Source organism: Pleurodeles waltl, chromosome 3_1 (genome assembly GCF_031143425.1).
Source record: "Pleurodeles waltl isolate 20211129_DDA chromosome 3_1, aPleWal1.hap1.20221129, whole genome shotgun sequence".
Taxonomy (NCBI): domain Eukaryota; kingdom Metazoa; phylum Chordata; class Amphibia; order Caudata; family Salamandridae; genus Pleurodeles; species Pleurodeles waltl.
Window position 1 is genome coordinate 1,741,427,232 of NC_090440.1, and position 17,824 is coordinate 1,741,445,055.

The window sequence follows — 17,824 nt, forward strand, 5'->3', positions numbered from 1 at the left end:
ATAGGGGCAAGGGGGGGGCCTAGGGCGGTGGGCCACTATCTGTTGTCCCAGAGGGAGGGCTTGTTCCCGAACATGAGGATCTCTGTCTTGTCTGAATATAGTTTGAGGCAGTTGGTCCTCATCCAAGTGGCGGCTTCGGTCATGGTGCTCTGGAAGTTCATTCATGTGGTGGGTGTCATCAGCATAGGAGATGATGTTAAAGCCGTGGATCTGTGCGATGTCAGCCATGGAGTCATGTAGATGTTGAAGGGGTTGTGCTGAGGGAGAAGCCCTAGGAAACTCCACAGATGATGTCTTTGGGTGCGGAGCCGAAGGGTGGAAGGAGGATCATCTGTGTTTGGCCGGAGAGGAAGGAAGCGATCCAGTTAAGCACGTTGCCTGGGATGCCAGTGCTGTGGAGTCTGGTGATGAGGGTGTGGTGGGAGGTGGTGTTGAAGGCCGCCAACAGGTCGAGGAGGATGAGGGCTGCTGTTCCCCCTAGGCCAGGGAGGTGTCTGATGTTGTTGGTTGCTTTGGTCAGGGTGGTCTCGGAACTCTAGTTGGGCCAGGAGCCAGACTGGGAAGGGTTGAGCAAGCTGTTGTCTTCGAGAAAGTCAATGAGCTGGTTGTTGATGGCCTTTTCCAGGAATGCGGGAAAGGGAGGAGCGAGATAAGCTAGTAGTTCTTGAGCTCAGTAGGATCAGCTGAGGGCTTCTTCAGGAGGGGCTTGACTTCAGCGTGGTTCGAAGCGTCGGGTACAGTGGCTGTGGAGATGGAGGTGTTGAGGATTTCTGTGAGGGAGGCTCTGATTGCTTCCCTTCCTAGGTTGTAGAAGCAAAGCAAAATAGAGCTGTTTCCATTTGGAGATCCGGGGGGGGGTGAGTTAGGGTGCAGGGGTGGTTAAGATCAGTGGGCTAGGGGGTCAAAGTTGCTGTAGATGTGGGCAGTCTTGCGGTGAAAGTAGCAGAGAGGGTGTTGCAGAGGGTTTGGGAGGAGTGGATTGTATTATCTGTGGCGGATGGGCGGAGAATTCTCTGACAATGCTGAACAAGTCCTTGGTGTGGTTGGTGCTAGCCTCAATGCAGGTGTTGAGAGCTTATTTTTTGGTCTCCCTGATGCAGTGGTGGTAACTGTTGAGGGCGGACCTGGAGAAGTTGAGGTTGTTGGGGGTCTTGTTGCTAAGCCAGTGTTGCTCTAGTTTCCTGCAGTGGTGCTTGAGGCTAAGGAGTTCCACACCTCCAAAGGCTTTCAGAGATCTACTTTCATAGTAAGAAATGTAAAACCAAGTAGCTTCATATACAGGTGACAAGGAAGAATCACATCGGAACCCATGAAACAAGTGCTAGTCATTGACGAACAGTGCCACAAACACTGCCAAAATGTCTAAAATTACAAAGTTTGAGGAAATGGGGTGTATTATATGGTGTGGCTGTGCCACCTCAGCATGCGATGCACTTACCAACACTTTAGGACCCTTGGGTTTGGTCTGTCGAAACCTCAGCTTAAACCTGGGTAGCCGTGCCACTGAGTAGCAAGGTTTACTTAGAGGAACATGTGCAAAGCATTTAAACATCACCAAAACAATTGAAGAAGAAAGGAACAAAACTCAAGAAATAGGACACCAAATTACATATATGTATAAAAATAGGCTGTATTTTAATAAGAATTTAGACACTAGAACATAAAAGAACCGCCAGAGGGTTCCGTAAATATTAATTTTACAAGCAATAATAAATCAAAACATTTTCACTCAACTGCGAACAAGCCTGTGCAAATTCAACTAATTTGATAATTAGATACTTTTTCGGGTAAGTGTCAATATGGCTGCACAAGGGGACCAGCATGGTCCTTAGAAAGTTACCTCCACAGAAGTAGCAGTCCTTCAGCAGTTCCAGGGGCACTATCTGCATTGTAATGGATTTATATGGAGCGGTCCTGATGCAAGAGATGAAGGATGCTGAAGAAGCTCCAAGGATGATATGGATACAACACAGTCAACAGGGGTCTTCCTGACGGGATTCCTTGGTCCACAGAGGGTGTGGAGGTCCTGGTTGTATGGTCGTCATCCCATGAGATCCTCCCTGGTCTGGCTGAAGTCCAGTTGCCACTGGTCTACCAGTTGCATGGTGCCGCAGGCCAATCACACCTGCCTTCTGAGGGTCACAGCAACTCTCCGACAGCTCTCTTGGACTCAGCAAACTCAGGTGCAACTCTGTGAGTTGGATCTTGATCTTTGGTACTACACGGAAGCAGTAGTAGCGGCCTGAAGTCTTTCAGCTACCCAGTTGCCCCAGCAGGCTTCTTCAGCTGTTGTGTTCCTGTGCCCTGTGTTGCAAACAGGAGTCCAGTCGGCTGGCCCTTGGAGTTCTCGTAGTTTTAGACAGCTCAGGAGACAGCTTCCCCATGAGCAGGACACTGCAGGCACAGTCCCTCTTTTCACTAGCCAGCAGGTGCAGTCTTCAACTGTGCAGCCCCTCTTTGCTTGTCCTTTAGTGCAGCAGGGCGGTCCTTCTTCCAAGTCAGTTGAGATCTGAGTTCTGGGTGCCAGAGGTCACCCTCTTTATGCTTGGAAAATGCCCTCAGGGCAGGATGGGGTTGGTAGTCACTAGACGACCAGGTTCCCTCTCACCTGGTGATTACTTCCTGTGGAGTAGGGCATCTGGCTATCCCAGGATGAACCTTTTTGCCCACTCCCAAGAAGGTGAAACCTCTCTCTCGATGTTCAGACCTCCCTAGCCCATCCCAGGTGTGTGCCTATCTCAGGGTGACATGCATCTTAGGGAACTGGTTTGGAACTGGTTTCCCCTTTCCTTTCTCCCTCCTCCCTAGTGTGACACACCTGCCCTTCAAAGGCCACTTCCCTCTTGAAGCCTGCCTTTTAGAGCTAGCACCTAAGTGGCTTACTGCAGGAGGGAGGTAACACCTCTCTTGTCTGCCATCCCTCATTGTTCTCCTTTCTGACAGTCATTGGCACGTCTCTAAAGTAGGGTAGGAAGCTGTCCTATGGAACAGGCTCCATGTATGCCCGGGAAGGCACAGGATTTTTAAAGGTAACAAAGTGGCAGACATTAATTTTGACTTGAGATATAAGTTGGGCTTATTGTAAGAAGTTGATTGATACCTTGGAAAAAGCTGCACACTGCAACAAGTTACATTAATTTTGACTTGAGATTTAAGTTGGGCTTATTGTAAGAAGTTGATTGATGTCTTGGAGTGCCAAATGTGGGTGCACCATTCAGGAGTTAGCACAGCTGGTGGGTCAACGTGTAAGCCTGTTGGGTGACCAAGTCTTTCCACAGTGCAACAGTATTTTTGCTTGTTTACTGTCAAGGCATCTAAACTACATGTCCTGTCTGTGTCATATGTTGCACCCTGCCCTAGGACTCTGTAGGCCTGCCACAGGGGTGACTTACACAGTGCTCTGAAACAAACAAAAAGTGCCCCATGCTGTGGCATAACAAAAGCTGAGGGGTGCCAACCATAGAGTCACACTTCCACCCTTCGTGTGGCACTATCTGTAGGATGCTGGCCTGGTGTGTGGTGAGCACCTATGGTATTATCACCTTATACCAGGTCCAAGTATCCCCTATTAGTGAAGTGTAGGCAGTGTCTAGGAAACCAAGGCTCTCTAGAAGTAGCAGCCAAGACGTATCTAGGAGAGAAAGCCTATGCAGTACCACTATCTTCACATAGCACTGACACACATGAAAGAACCACACAGTGTTACAAAAATAAAGATGCTTATGGTAATACAAATACTAAAATACTGTATAGGCAATACCCCAACTCGAGGTAAGTAAACACACTATTATATACACATTAGCAATCGGGATATAGATAAGAAAGCATTAGGTAGTGGTAAAAGCAACAGCAAACAGTGAGGGCCCTAGGGGAGGGCCAAACCATATACTAAAAAATTGGAATGTGAAAGGCAGTCCCCCACCGAAGGAAGTGGAATCAGTTGAAGGGAGCTAGAGGAACTAGGAACCTAAAGATGTAAGTACTAGGGTGTCCCTTAGTGACCAGGAGAGAAGAGGTAAGTACCTGGTTTTCCCCAAAACTAACAGGAGGACTGTGGAAAAGGACTGTGCCAGATCCAAACAAGACTGGAAGAAACCAGATGTGGATCCTGACAGAAGAGGACCTGCAAAGGAAGGGGACCAAGTCTAGTTTGCGATGGAGTGTCTGGCTGTGGGAAGAGCCACTACCCACCCTTCTGTGGATGCAGAATCAGGTCGACGGCGGATGAATAAAGTCTGCAGTGCAGCACAGGAGTAGAAGAGGAGTTCCAGAAGTGATGCAAGGGATGCCCCACGTCGGCAGTCGTAATGCAGTTGGTCAGTGGTGCTGGAAAACCACCAACAAGCCTTGGCAAATGCAAGAGTCAGAGAATAATTTTTTGCAAGGCTGAAGAAGACCAGCAAAGTCCAGGAGACTCGACCCAAGGAGGGGAGTCCGAGGTGCCCCTCAGCAGCTGGGAGAGTCACAAGAAGAGGAGGCAGCCCCCACTGGTGACCCACGGGCAGCAGGCGCAGGAGTCACAGTGAGACCCACTCAGCACACCTGAAAAGGAGTCGTACGTCGCTGGAGCAGCAGACAGGAGACTGTGCTTTGCAGGAAGGAGCGCTGGGGGCCAGGGCTAAACGGAGCCTGAAGAGCCCTTGTAGGAGGAACAAACAAGCCTTGGTAGCTGCAAGAGTCGCGATGTACAGGGATACTGTCCTGCAAGGAGAGAAAAAGGCTTACTGTCTCCCAAGTTGGACATCCAGTAGAGACGACCAAGAGGACCACTCCAGACCACCACCTGTGATGCAGAATCCACGCAGCCGGTCGTCGTTGCAGTTGGTGCCTGCGAATGCAGGGGAGTGACTCTTTCACTCCAAGGGAGATTTTTTCTTACTTCTTGTGCAGGCTGAAGCCTTGTCGCCCTCAGAGGATGCACAGCGAGGGAAATGTTGAAGTTGCTGGAAGAAGCCGGAGAAACAGTGTTGCAAAGCGTAGATTTCGCCAGAGTTGCAGAGTGTCAGTTCGTTTAGGGTCCAGCTGCAGTCCCGTTGGCCAGAAGATGAAGTAAACGATGCAGAGGAGTCTTACTGGAATATTGCATGTCGAATCTGAGGACCCACCCAAGAGGGATACCCTTACTAGCCCAGAAAGGGGGATTGGTCTCCTAGCAAGGTGACCACCTATCAGGAGGGGGCTGTGATGTCACCTGCCTGACCTGGCCACTCAGATGCTCACAGGGGCCTCTGTCCACCTTGGATTCAAGATGGCAGATTCAAGTGGCACCCTGGAGGAGCTCTGGGCACCACCCCTGGGGTGGAGATGGACCGTGGAGTGGTCACTCCCCTTTCCATTGTTCAGTTTCCGGCCAGAGCAGGAACCGGGAGTCCCTGCACGGCTGCAAACTGGTTTATGCAAGCAGCGCACCAAATGTGCCCTTCAAAGCATACCAGTGGCTTGGAGAGGCTACCCCTCCCAAGCCATGTAACACCTATTTCCAAAGGAGAGGTTGTTACCTCCCTCTCCCACAGTAAATCCTTTGTTCTTCCTTCACCTGCCTGAGCTGATCAAGCAGCAGGAGCACAGAAACCTATCTGAGGGGTGGCAGCAGTGCGGGCTGCCTAGAAAACCTCAGAAGACTAGTAGGAGCAGTACTGTGGGTCCTCTAGGGAGCCCCCAGAGTGCATGGAATCATAAACCAATACTGGCATCAGTATTGGGGTATGATTCAGACATGTTTGATGTCAAACATGCCCATGTTCAGAGTTACCATTATGGTGCTGCACACAGTGTGTCCAGTACAAGTGTAAAATGGCTTCCTCACACTTACAAAATCTAGTAATGTAACTGGAGTTCGTAGGGGCACCTCTGCTTATGCAGGGGTGCCCTCACACACAGGTACCTGCACCCTGCCTTCTGGGCTGAGGGGGAGGGCTACCATAGGGGTGACTTTAAGTGACCTGGTGCAGTGACCTGTAGTGAAAGGGTGTATGCACCTTTTCACACAGGCTGCAATGGGCAGGCCTGCAGACACATTTTGCATAGGCTCCCCTGGGTGGCACAATACATGCTGTAGCCCACGTGGAACCTTTAGTGCCCAATGTCCTGGGTACCTAAGTACAATATACTTGGGACTTATATGGGGGCACCAGTATGCCAATTGCGGGGTCCTAAGCAACCACATTTAGAGGGAGAGAGCACAGTCACTGGGGTCTTGGTTAGCAGGATCCCACTGAACAGAGTCAAAACACATTGACAGCAGGTAAAAAGAGTGCAGTAACCATGTCAAAAAGAGGGTATTTTCATACACTATCTATAGTAAAGGTTGAAGTGTGTGCTATTAATTTGCCTCTCAGCACAGACTTTGCCACACCCCACAGAATGGCACACAATACATCTCTGGTGTCATTTTCTTTAAAATTGTGTTCTAAAGCTTTGTTGAGTGAGTTCCAAAATGATGGGTCATGGAAAGTGATTTTAGTAATATACCATGTTGGAGCCACATCTTGAGGAAGAGTGCCTATGTTGAGTAAAAGGAATACTGTGGCATGGTCTGAACGAGTTTGGTTGCCTATTGAGGGTTGGTGTAATTTGGGGCTAGAGAGGTTGGCAGATTAGGAAAAAAAGCTATTTTCGGATACGTTTTACAGACATTGTAATAAAAATTTAAATTATAGTCCCTCTCTCCCTAATGGGTTTCCCTCCCGATGTCTGACAAATTTCAGTCCCATATACCTTGGGTCAGTGTCTAGGTTGCAAGATGGAAATTGTATCATGCCACTGAGCGATCAGTGGTGGAATTCATTGCCATGTTAAAGTCTCCCCCTATAATTAGTTCTTCTCTGTTGAAATTTGCTATGAACAAGAACCATAGAACTACTCTTTATTATCATTGGGGCCGTATATGGAGAAGAGTGTGAGGGCAGTCACCTACACTCTCGGGCAGTCGGCTTACCACCCTGCCCTCTCATCACATTAACACTTTCTTGAAACCTAACGACCCAAGAAAACTTGACTCCTGTCATCCACTTTCCATCCTCAATACAAACTTGCCAAGAGCCGTGCTGGTTGGTTGCTTCCGTTATTCATGAGAACCAGACCTGCTTTATTCCAGATCATAACACCTTGCATAATCTTTGTTGTTTTGTGGCATGTCGAGGGGGAGTCTGCCTCTTCCATTCCCAATGCCGCATGTATTGCTCTAGCTTTGGAGAAGGCTTTTGATTCTCTTTGTTTGAACTGTATGCACAACGTGTTGCAGCGATTTGGGATAGGACCTCGGTTGCATAAGTGGACACCCATCCTACAGGCTGCTCTGGCTGCTCGAGTTAAAACAGGGCAGTACATCTCCGCTGCATAGCCCGTATTTAAGGGCCCTAGGCAGGACTGTCTGTTTTCTCCTCTTTTATTTGCCATGGCTATGCAACCTCTAGCAGGTGCTATGCGCCAGAGCATAGCGCATTGAGGAATCCCGGTACGAGGCCAGCACACATGATCTCATTGTATGCCATTGACTTGTTGTTGTACAATCGGGATGTCTCCATGAATCCGTCGTCCATCACTCAGATACTTTCGGATTTTGCTGGTGTTTCTGGCCACCTGGTCAGCTAGACTAAATCCTGCTTTTTCCATCCTGTCCTCATCCTTTGCTGGCCCCTTTTTTCCCCACTTCTTGTTCGAGTCACATGACTGGGTGTAGCTGGCAGTTTGGCTTTGTGTATTCCTCCTAGACCGCCATACACAGTGGGAGATTAGGTGTGACTTGATGGGCCATTCTGGGCAGGATGGGAGGGAGGAGCTTGGCACAGCCTCACTTACACCTGAATAGGCTGTGTCCTGTCCCCACACAAAGGGCTTCATACCCCCTGTAGTTAGTATGGAACAAGGGCAGGAAGGGCAAAACATCTGTGCACTTCAAAGGTATGTCCTTGAAGTCTCCCCCACATCAAAGGCACCACTGGGTACAAGAACTGGACCTCAGACACCATCACTTCACTACACTTGAACCTGTAGATACTCTGCCAGGAAGAAGGACTGCTGTGCTGCTGAAGAACTGCCATTAGGTTGGACTGCACTTTTCTGGACTCCTGCTTTGCTGACCTGATGCCCGCTGCTCTCTTGCTTGGGAGTGAGAAGGACTGGATCTATATCTCTCCAACCCAAAGTGACTCCAAGGTCTAGTTGGCTGGCCATCTAATCTGAGCTCTCAGGGACATAATATACTTCCAACCAACTTGCGCCTGCAACTGGACTCTGCCATCTGTGAGTCTACCCTGCCAAGTGGTGCCACCCCAGTTGTGGACCCTTGGAAATGGGTTTAAGCTGCTTCCCAGTGGAACAGATGCATACTCTCTGAGCAGTGCATCCCAAGCAGAACTGACGCATCTCAGCTGCTGCATGGATTTGGTCCCAGCACAGAAGACTCAAATTGATGCCGCATCTTGGATTTGATGCATCACCTTTGGGACTGTTGCAGCCAACACTTCCGTGGAGCAAGTCCTTGCATCCCTCATCGACAGCAGCCTTGACGACACCAAAGCTCCACATGCAGCTTCGCCGCTCAATGGAACTAACGCATCACTGCGGCTACACAACCTATTCCTGATACTGCCCTTCGCATCGCAAGCCCCGTCGAGTGGATCCTCGACGTTGATGCAACAGGACCTTGCACTACAGCCTTGCTGCATCTCGGAACTAACGCTGAATCTTCTGAGTGATGCACCTTTGACTTGGATCAATGTAACCCTCTGCAACCAGGATTTAAGGTACTTTGTTCAGCGTGCCTAACTGGGTCCCTTTCGCCAGTCCGTGCATTATTGCAGCCAGACTGAATTTTTGACTCTGTCCTGGTCTGGCGCAACCAGATCTCCCCAGTTGGCACCTTTTGCTATTAGGCGCTATTCTACAGGTTATTCTTTAAAAATTCATAACTCAAGTTCTGATTGGATGCTTGTTGTTTTGGTGTTTTATTTGTTAAATTAATTGCTATTTTTCTAGCCTGATGTGGGATCCTTTTTGTGTAGTGTTTTCAGTGTGTTACTGTTTCAAGAGTTTAACAAATACTTTATACATTGCCTTCAAGTTAAGCCGGAGTGCTCTGTGCCAAGTTACCAGAGAGTGAGCACAGGTTAATTTGGGATTGGCTTGTGCCTCACACTGACAAGAAATGTGTGTGTTTGCTGCTTGACTAGGACTCCCACCACGGTAAACAGCAACCCAATTTTTCCCAGATAAGGGGTGAAAAAAATACAAATCTAAAGGTAAATGTTTTCCATGCATGGAAATATTGCATCTCTACAATGTCAACTCACCAGCTCCAGCCCTTTCTGGATGACCTTTTTTGTGCCAGCTGCTGAGCCAGTGTCCTCAAAGTTGGTGTTGAAGCATTATCTACTGATCCAGCAGCTATTGAGAGAATAATGAAAAATGATAAATTATCAATGCAAGACTAAATGTGATCTTTACCACAAATGTTTACACGTCAGAGAAAAAAATAAATGAATGACAAGAAATAAATACCAATAACACACTTATAAATAAAAATATAGCACAGAAAATGTTGTTAAAAATACATAATGAGATATGGCAAGAGAAGTCTGATATACCCACACTTACTTCAGCATTGGAAGCAGAAGTCATGTCATCCGTGTTTGTATTCACAAGGTGGCTATCAGGGGCTTTTGTATAACGGACGCTGATATGAGCGAGAGAGAGACATGCGTAGGGGAGTAAACCATCCTAAATCATACACGATGAAGATATGTTTTATTTACATAAAGTTTGACCCACAAAGATTCCTCTTCTGCAAGTTAACACATTGAGTGAAAGATGTATTATATGTCTGCCCTTACAATGCATAGTCAAAGGGGAGCTCAAATTGTCGTAGTATATCTGAATTAACAAATGTCTTCAGTAGTAACCAGGCTGGATGTAGAGATTTATGACACTGGGGATATATAGACCTACCCTTTCGCTTCTAAATAAATGGGTTAGCCATGGAGCCAAAAGAGAAGACATTATATTTACCAGTGTCTACCATTCCTGTACTTTGTGGTGCCAGACTGGGTTTTGCTGCAATGCTAGGAGCAGAAGTAAATGTTGTGGTAGATGGGACAATACCAAAGAGCATTTAACATAGAAGTATATTTTGCTTCAGAAGTGTGAAGTAACCAATTTACTCTGAAGAGTTACTGTGTGATATGAATAAAATGTAAAATGAACATAAATGTAAACATCAGCCTTTTAATAAGATATGAGTTAGAGGCTGTGTATGAGGGGTATATATAAGTGATTTGTGCTTAACAATATTGGTATGGAGAAGGAACAAAGTTTGGTCAGTGATTGTAGAATATTTTGTAATGATAAAGACACGGTTAAAATATTACTTGGCACCATGTTCGTGTTGTCTACAAACAGGCAGCCCCTGTAGCAGTTGACAGTGCATTGTGGTGAGGGCAGCCCTTTGAGGGGGTGGAAAGAGAGGCGGAGATGGGTTCCAGGAGCGTTAGCCAGCGGAATCCTGGAGTATTTCTCCATCACATGCCTCCTGCCATCTTGCATTTTTTTTCTATATGACCTCCTGTCAAGAGGCTGCTTTCTGTATCCCACTGAGGGTGAGTGGAGGTAGCCCATGTAGGTTTTTGTAGTGTTTGACCACAGATTTCAATACAAGGGGTGTCTCCTCTGCAGTGAAATGTTCAGTTTCCCTTCAGATTTGAGGGTGGGGGTCTCCATTCTTGAGGCAGAATGTTTTTCTTGGTGCCTACAGGAACAGGAGTAAAGCCTAATCTATGGTATGGGCAGTATTAATATGGTTGAAAGTGAATAAGAGTCCAGTGTGTATGTGTTTGTGTTTGTATGTGTGTGTGTGTGTGTGATTATGGTCAGCTGTATGTTATTTTCCTATTGCCTTCCATGTGGAGGTCTCTGATAAGTGTGTGGAACGTAAACTACAGTTGTAAAACTTTGCATTCTTAAATTATGTTTTATCAGACTCTACTCTCTGAACTGGGGTGGAGAAATATTCTACACCAAGGAGTAATTTTAAACATAGCAAAGTTGCAACTAGGCGCTGTAGTAAGTTTACACATGAATACATCTACGCATGTAAATTTCCCTTTGTGAATAGGCCCCTACATGCTTCCAGTACAATTACCGTGCTCATAAGAAATTGTCAGATTGCCTTTAAATTGTACTACTATCCAGTTCAGCATTTTCTTGTTTGTCTTAGAGGCTTAACACGATCAACAAAATCTTTCCCGCAGTTAGGAGGGGATCACCTACTTCTTTCTTTCAAAAGTTCCTGAATTTGGTGTGAACTACAATGGGATAGTTTTAGAAAAAGAAAAGGCTTCTCTGACAACCTTCTGTTTTTTGTCCCTCTCTGAAGAAACAAAGTAAACTTAATTACGAGTTTGTATAGTATAGGTTTTTTGGCACCCACCAAAGGCAAAAATACTTTTTAATTGTTCATTTCCATTTTTGTGCTAGAACTTCATATAAATGTAAATGCTCAAACCCTCAGTATCTACATATCTAGTGAAAAACAGAAGGTAAACATAAAATAAATTTATACTGGCTTCTTTTTGCACCAAAGATTTTGACTTCGCATTGGAGATTTCTACTTCTCTTAGTCTTTAATGTAGGATCCTAGCACTTGGAAGCTCTATGTGTCATTAATTCACTTATAATTTAATACCATCCTGTTTGTCCATGTGCAGGTTTCTGAAACAGTGCTGGCATCTGGGGAAGGTCTATCCAGGAAACGGAACCTAAGCGGCCGCAGTCCACTGATGTATGAGTGGTACCGAGAGTACTATGTGGGTCCAGCACATGGTCTTTCTGGAATTTACTACTTCCTGATGCAGGTGAGAGTACTGACTTGTCATAAAGGACTTCCATAATAACCAACCGTTTAGACATGTTATGTTAAAAATACTTAATAATAAGGTGTGCGTTTATGTTCCAAATACTTAATAAAGTGCAGGTTCACCACTGGTGTCTTGGAACTAAATTGTGATCTGTGAGAAGAATTTAAAGGGCAATCACTCCCTCATCAGGGATATCTGCAATGACAAGCTTGTCTAAACAGTCAGATGTTTGAGGTCTTTCTGAATGACTTTAGATCTGTTTCTGCATGTATATGATCTTGACCTCCTAGTCTTTGTTTGGCATATCTTGGTACTATTAAATAGTTTGCCGATGATGAGCGTGAAGCATGTGTTGGTACATATCTAAAGAAGCACTAAGCACAAAATGTGGTGCCATGCCACGTAATGCTTTACAGATCTTACAACATGTTTAAACTGAATCCTTTGTTTCACTGGCAACCAGTATAGCTGTTTCAAAAAGGGTGTTGCATGTGATTTCTTATAGGCTTTAAAGATAGGCCTAGCTGATGCTTTTTGTACAATCTACATTTATAGATCCTACTTAGGGAATCCTAGATAGATAACATTTGCAGAGTCAAAACCTAGGTCACAGTTAGCTACCATTACAGTTTTTAAGCCTCCGTAGAGAAGTATGGTAATGGCTTTCTGGTTATTCGCAACAAAAAATACATTTTGAAACCACTGGTTCGATCCAGGGTTTCATTGAGAGGCTATTATCATGTCCAGAATTTTTTACCAGGTGGAAAGTTATCAAGTTACCTTTAACATTGGGTACCAGTGCACATGATTCCAGCAACGAATTCCCATTAATGAACTACAGTGTCCATATATTGGAAGCAGGTCCTCTTTTATTATTGGTAGTTTTATCTAGTGCTTTCTGTCAGTTGTCAAGGCCTCAGTCTTTTTGATATCTGTTTTTCTTCTTTCCCATTTAGCCAGACTGTGGCCTCACCCAAGACACTTTGCAGAGCCTTGTGAAGCCCAGCGTGGACTTTGTCAACCAGCTGAAGTTTCCCTCGGGTAACTTTCCACCATGCGTCGATGACACCCGTGACCTGTTAGTGCACTGGTGCCATGGGGCCCCGGGAGTTCTCTACATGTTAATTCAGGCCTACAAGGTAAATGACCACACCACCCTTTCTTTTTCTCTGTTACCTTTACTGTCACGTGCATGTTTATGCTATGTTTCTCTGTTCAGTTTCTTTCTGTACTTCCAATGCCGCTTTTCATTTTTCTTTGTATCTCTCATTTCCTCAAATAATTTTCCTTTCTATTTCCACAGCTGTTTCTTTGAAGTCTCCCTCTCTAGTAGCCAATATTAATTTTCATTCAATTTTATTTTTTTGTCCTTCAAATCATGTTTCTCTTACGTGCTGTACATTTGCGCTTGTTCGTTTTCTAGCTCTACATTTATTTTTCTTTCTTCTCACTCTTTACTCAGTAGAAGGAGAACATTTGTAATGATAGCACTAGTGAAAAGACCACCTTAAAAGAGCATTTTCAATTGTAAACATAAAGTTGGAAACGGTACTCTCTCACACAACGCTGTAATAAGATTAAAACCTCACCCTCTAAAAATTCCAAAGCTGCACAGTCCATCATGCCATGCTGTGCACAGAAGCCTTCTTCAAAGACTACTTTTGACTAGAAACGAATTTGCATGTTTGTGTTGGGTCATTCGATGTATCAGAACAGAAACGCCATTTATCAACCCTTATTGTGACAGTAGTAGTTATTTAAAAAAATATTTTTAACCTTTTCTGATTACGGTTTTTCATTTTTCCTGTGCTCTCTGGTGCACCATGACGGCTCTTAGTAGCGTGTGCCATTCTTAAGTGTGGAAGTCACGGAAGAATGAGCATTGTTTGCATTACCTGCTTACCTGACATCAGTGGACTATGAAGTGTAAAATTTGTCAAGTGATGCTGTTTTGGACATTGATTTTGTCTGACATGCAGCTACGAACAGGGAGACAGTCAAACTTTCATCTTGATCCTCCTCTTTCAGTTGGGCGAATGAGAATGATTCTTTTCTGTCGTTGGAGTCTTCAGGTCTGACAGCCATTTCCTCCACACTGTGGCTATGAACCAACCTCTCCATGACTCTCCCTTCCATTGGATGTCAAGGGTATCATTGTGGCACCAAGCGCCATCAGAGTTTTCACTGAAGTCCTCACTGTCACTCGAGGTATTGCCATTTGTGCTTCAACTCTTAAGGGTACATACCCAACGTTGAGCACCAGATCCTGGAAAGAATCACTACTCCTCTTCTTTTCCAGACCATGTTGAAACCTCAGCTGAGGCCCTTAGACCATTCCTAGCTATACAGACTGATACTGCAACCTCGATGCTAGACCAGTGATAACAGTGATGGTGCAACTATATGGCAGATCTCTTGAGCTTACTTTTTGTGTCTGTGCACAAGTCCGTGGGATCACTCTTTGAGTCACAAGAGGTAAAGAAAGAAAAGAGCCTCTAAAGAAGGCCCAGCCAAAGGTAAATCACCCAAGCAAATAACAAAATTATTCAGATCATTGCTCTCTTTGCCCCTCAAAGAATGTCCTCAAACGGACTTGCCCAGTGCAGTTACTCACAGACAGGGCACTATGGCAGAAGATCAGTTTCAAGACTATCAACCCAGACATGATGTTCTCAAAAGTATGGATAGACATTTCCATGATGAGACGACACCAATCACTCCTCCTTACCGTACATATTAAAGATAGATACATCAACAATCTATGTAACTCTTCTCTCCCCCTCCCCCCCCCCCCCCCCCACCCCCCCTTCAAGCACCAGGCACTTTTCTTTCACAGATTTCTCCTGTTGGTGATGGTAGTTGCCTTTTAAGAGGTTAGTAAAGGATTGGTCAAAAAGCTCAATACACTTTCTAGTTATCCAGTATTGGGTCTTTCATAGATTTGCCTGCTTGAATCATTCCCCGTCGTCAAAGTGGGAGTCCCACTGTACCTTAGGAAAGCAGTATGCAGGGATCATCATAGGCAGTAATGGCAATGGTCCTCAAACCTACAGCCTAACTATGTCCTTTTGAGAAAAAGAACCACACTTGACCTATGACTATTCAGATGACAGCACCCTCTAGAATACTCCCAAGGAGGCTCTTTCCCACATATTTTCTACCGCACGTCGTGTGGAGGGAGTCTCCCTGACCTCTGCTCAGTTTATTTCCTCTGAAAGCTATTTTTCTTTCAAGAAATGTCTGATACTTCTAAACAACAAAATAAAAGGCTTTTTTTGTCATTGTAAAACCTGTGGCAGAAAAAGGCTACACATTGATGGACTGCTTGTACTGCCTGTATCCCAAACACCAGGTGAAGAACTGTAAAATTTGTCGCACCTTCCCTGCTAAGACTCTGAGGGACAGTGAAGGCAGACTTCCCTTACGTCTTCAAGCAAAGTATTGTACCTCAGGTGAGGACAGTGACACAGCTCCGAGACCCCAGAAAAGGTCAAGATCATCTGACCAGGGGCGCTCTGAGTAGAGCAAAAAATCACGCAGATCCCATCATAAAGATCCTTCCAGGGATAACGTTTTCACAGGGTCAGCCTCCTCACAACTGTCTTCCTCCTGTCACAAGAAGGAGAGTCACCTTCGTTCTCCTTCCTCTGAGCCATCTACGTCATGTAAAGTATCACTTCACCTTAAGTCCACAACTACCATACCGTCGGCAGTGCTATGGACAATGACCACAACATCTACCGTCCTCACTGTTTTGTCGACAAGACCATCGTCGTCGGTGACAAAGACGACGATGGCCATTAAAATGCCGGTGTCTTCTATGACGGTGAGTGCCACAGTGGATTTGTCTTCAACACCGTCTAAAAAGAAAAGTCTTTCGTTGACGATACCCTCCGGCTCGTCGACTAAACCTTAAACTCCATTGATGATCCATCCGTTGATGAAAACTTCGTCAACAAAGCCACCGTCGACAGCAGCACCATCAACGAGACCATTGTCGATGACACCACCGTTGACGACAGCTCTGTCGATTAGACCATCGTCGTTAACACCTTCAGTGACGGCATCCTCGTCTATGACAAAAGAGACAACTTCACAATACACTGTGGTTCCCACCAGTTTAGACTCTCCTGATCCCCATTCTACGATCAGAATTGCAAAGGTTACCAAATCTAGCTTGTCGTGATGAAACATCTCCCAGCAAGGTGTCAAACTTATTACCTAGTCATCTCTTGGACTGGGAAGAATCTGATGACGAAGGGCCATTTGGGGATGGGCACAGTCCAGCACAGCTGCACATTAAATACCAAGAGAATGACTATTATGAGCAGCAAGAATATGAATCTTATTATACTCCCCATAGCTGTTACTACAAATCATTGCAATATTACCATCCGTGCAGTTCGGTATAGATGTCAGCATCCTTTATTTCCGACCTTTAGTCCATGCTTCAAGACTACAAGCGAAAGTTTTTGGATTCTGTTTTGGATCAACCACAACAGCCTTCTCAGTCACAACCTCACTCGCCGGCTACACCAAAGAACTTGCCTCCTCCCCTAGCAAAACCCAGATTCACACCTGACTCTACAATAGCAGATCTGCACCTCCTAGAGAAAACAACACCTCCTCCAACGATGAGAGAAGAGGGAGAAATCACTACTCTACAGCAGCTTAGGGACGAGTGGGATGATTACCTAGCTCCTACGCCATCACTACCACCGCCCCATCCTTCAGATTCCCCACTTGAGGATATCTGGGGATTCCATAATTTGATGGACAGGGCAGCTACACGCTGTCATCTGCCAACATCTGTTTCCCACTCTGATTTGCTTTCTGCATGTTTTTAAAGAGCAGGCAAGAAAGTCAGTAAGGGCTATGCACAATATGGATTATATTTGGTGTGAAGGCTTGAAAATAATGGAATCCAGTCCACCTCCACTGGATAAAACGTGTAAGGCGACTGACTGTTCTCAAGCCTGCCTAATAGTGCATCCAAAAGCAGACTCGGTTGTTTCTCAAGCTACCCAGCGACACTCTTAAAATCCATCAATTTCTGTCTCGCCTCTACCAGACAAAGACGGCAAGAGAGGACAATATAGGGAAAATGATATCCTTGATGTCAGCCATCACTGTCTGAGCAGCTAATACTCTAGCAATCCTATGACACTACGACCGTCTGGATAAGGCTTCATCAACCTTATCCCTGAAGATAAGCAACCAGAGGCTTGGAAGATGTTACAAGAGGGTGAGCACACGTCCACAGAAGTCATAGATTGTGTTTTAGACATTGCTTTCATGGGATTTCAAATGCTGGAAGGAGCAGCAGCCCTACGTCACCAGGGTTGGCTGAAAGCTACCTCATTTTGACCTGAGGTTCAGTCAAAAATACTGGCTATGGCCTACGATGGCAAAACCCTGTTCGGGAAGCACATAGATGACACTCTGTTGGCTATCAAAACTGACACAGATACTGCCCGTTCCCTTGGTACACTGCAGTATAGAAGACAGCCCTTTTGCAGAGCCAGAAGAAGGGTTTTTCATCATTCAGAGGTGCTTGCCATAGACAGCATCAACCAGAAGCTCAGAACAGACCATCTTACCAACAGGCGTATCAACAACACCTGCAGCAGCCTACTCCAAACAAGACGGCCGAAAAAACAGCAACTGTCTAGCCCCCTCCCCAATCAACCCCCCACCCCCAATCAAGGCTGAGAGGCCAACCGTAACCAATGATTTTCATCGGGTACCGGTTGCAATACCCTAATTCACAAAGAGCAACCAAGTGTGTGCAAATATTTCAAATTACCCACATCAATGGAAACAAATAACTTCCGACAAGTGGATGTTGGATATAGTGACTTCCGGTCATATGCTGGAGTTTGTGCACAAACCTCCGAACCATCCGCCAATAAAGATGCACTCACCTCATCTTCACTTACTAAAACAGGAAGAATCGCAAATGCTCTCCAAGG

At 45.7% G+C, this 17,824-nt stretch overlaps 1 protein-coding gene across 2 annotated transcripts in view; it reads left to right on the plus strand.

Moving 5' to 3' along the window:
* The window catches only part of LANCL1 (LanC like glutathione S-transferase 1), a 378,881-nt gene that overhangs the window by 186,109 nt on the left and 174,948 nt on the right, over nt 1–17,824 (plus strand). For both annotated transcript variants that reach the window (XM_069225656.1, XM_069225657.1), the window contains exons 6-7: nt 11,703–11,849; nt 12,809–12,991. In XM_069225656.1, coding sequence (XP_069081757.1) covers nt 11,703–11,849; nt 12,809–12,991 — 330 coding nt within the window. The remainder of the gene's footprint in view (nt 1–11,702; nt 11,850–12,808; nt 12,992–17,824) is intronic.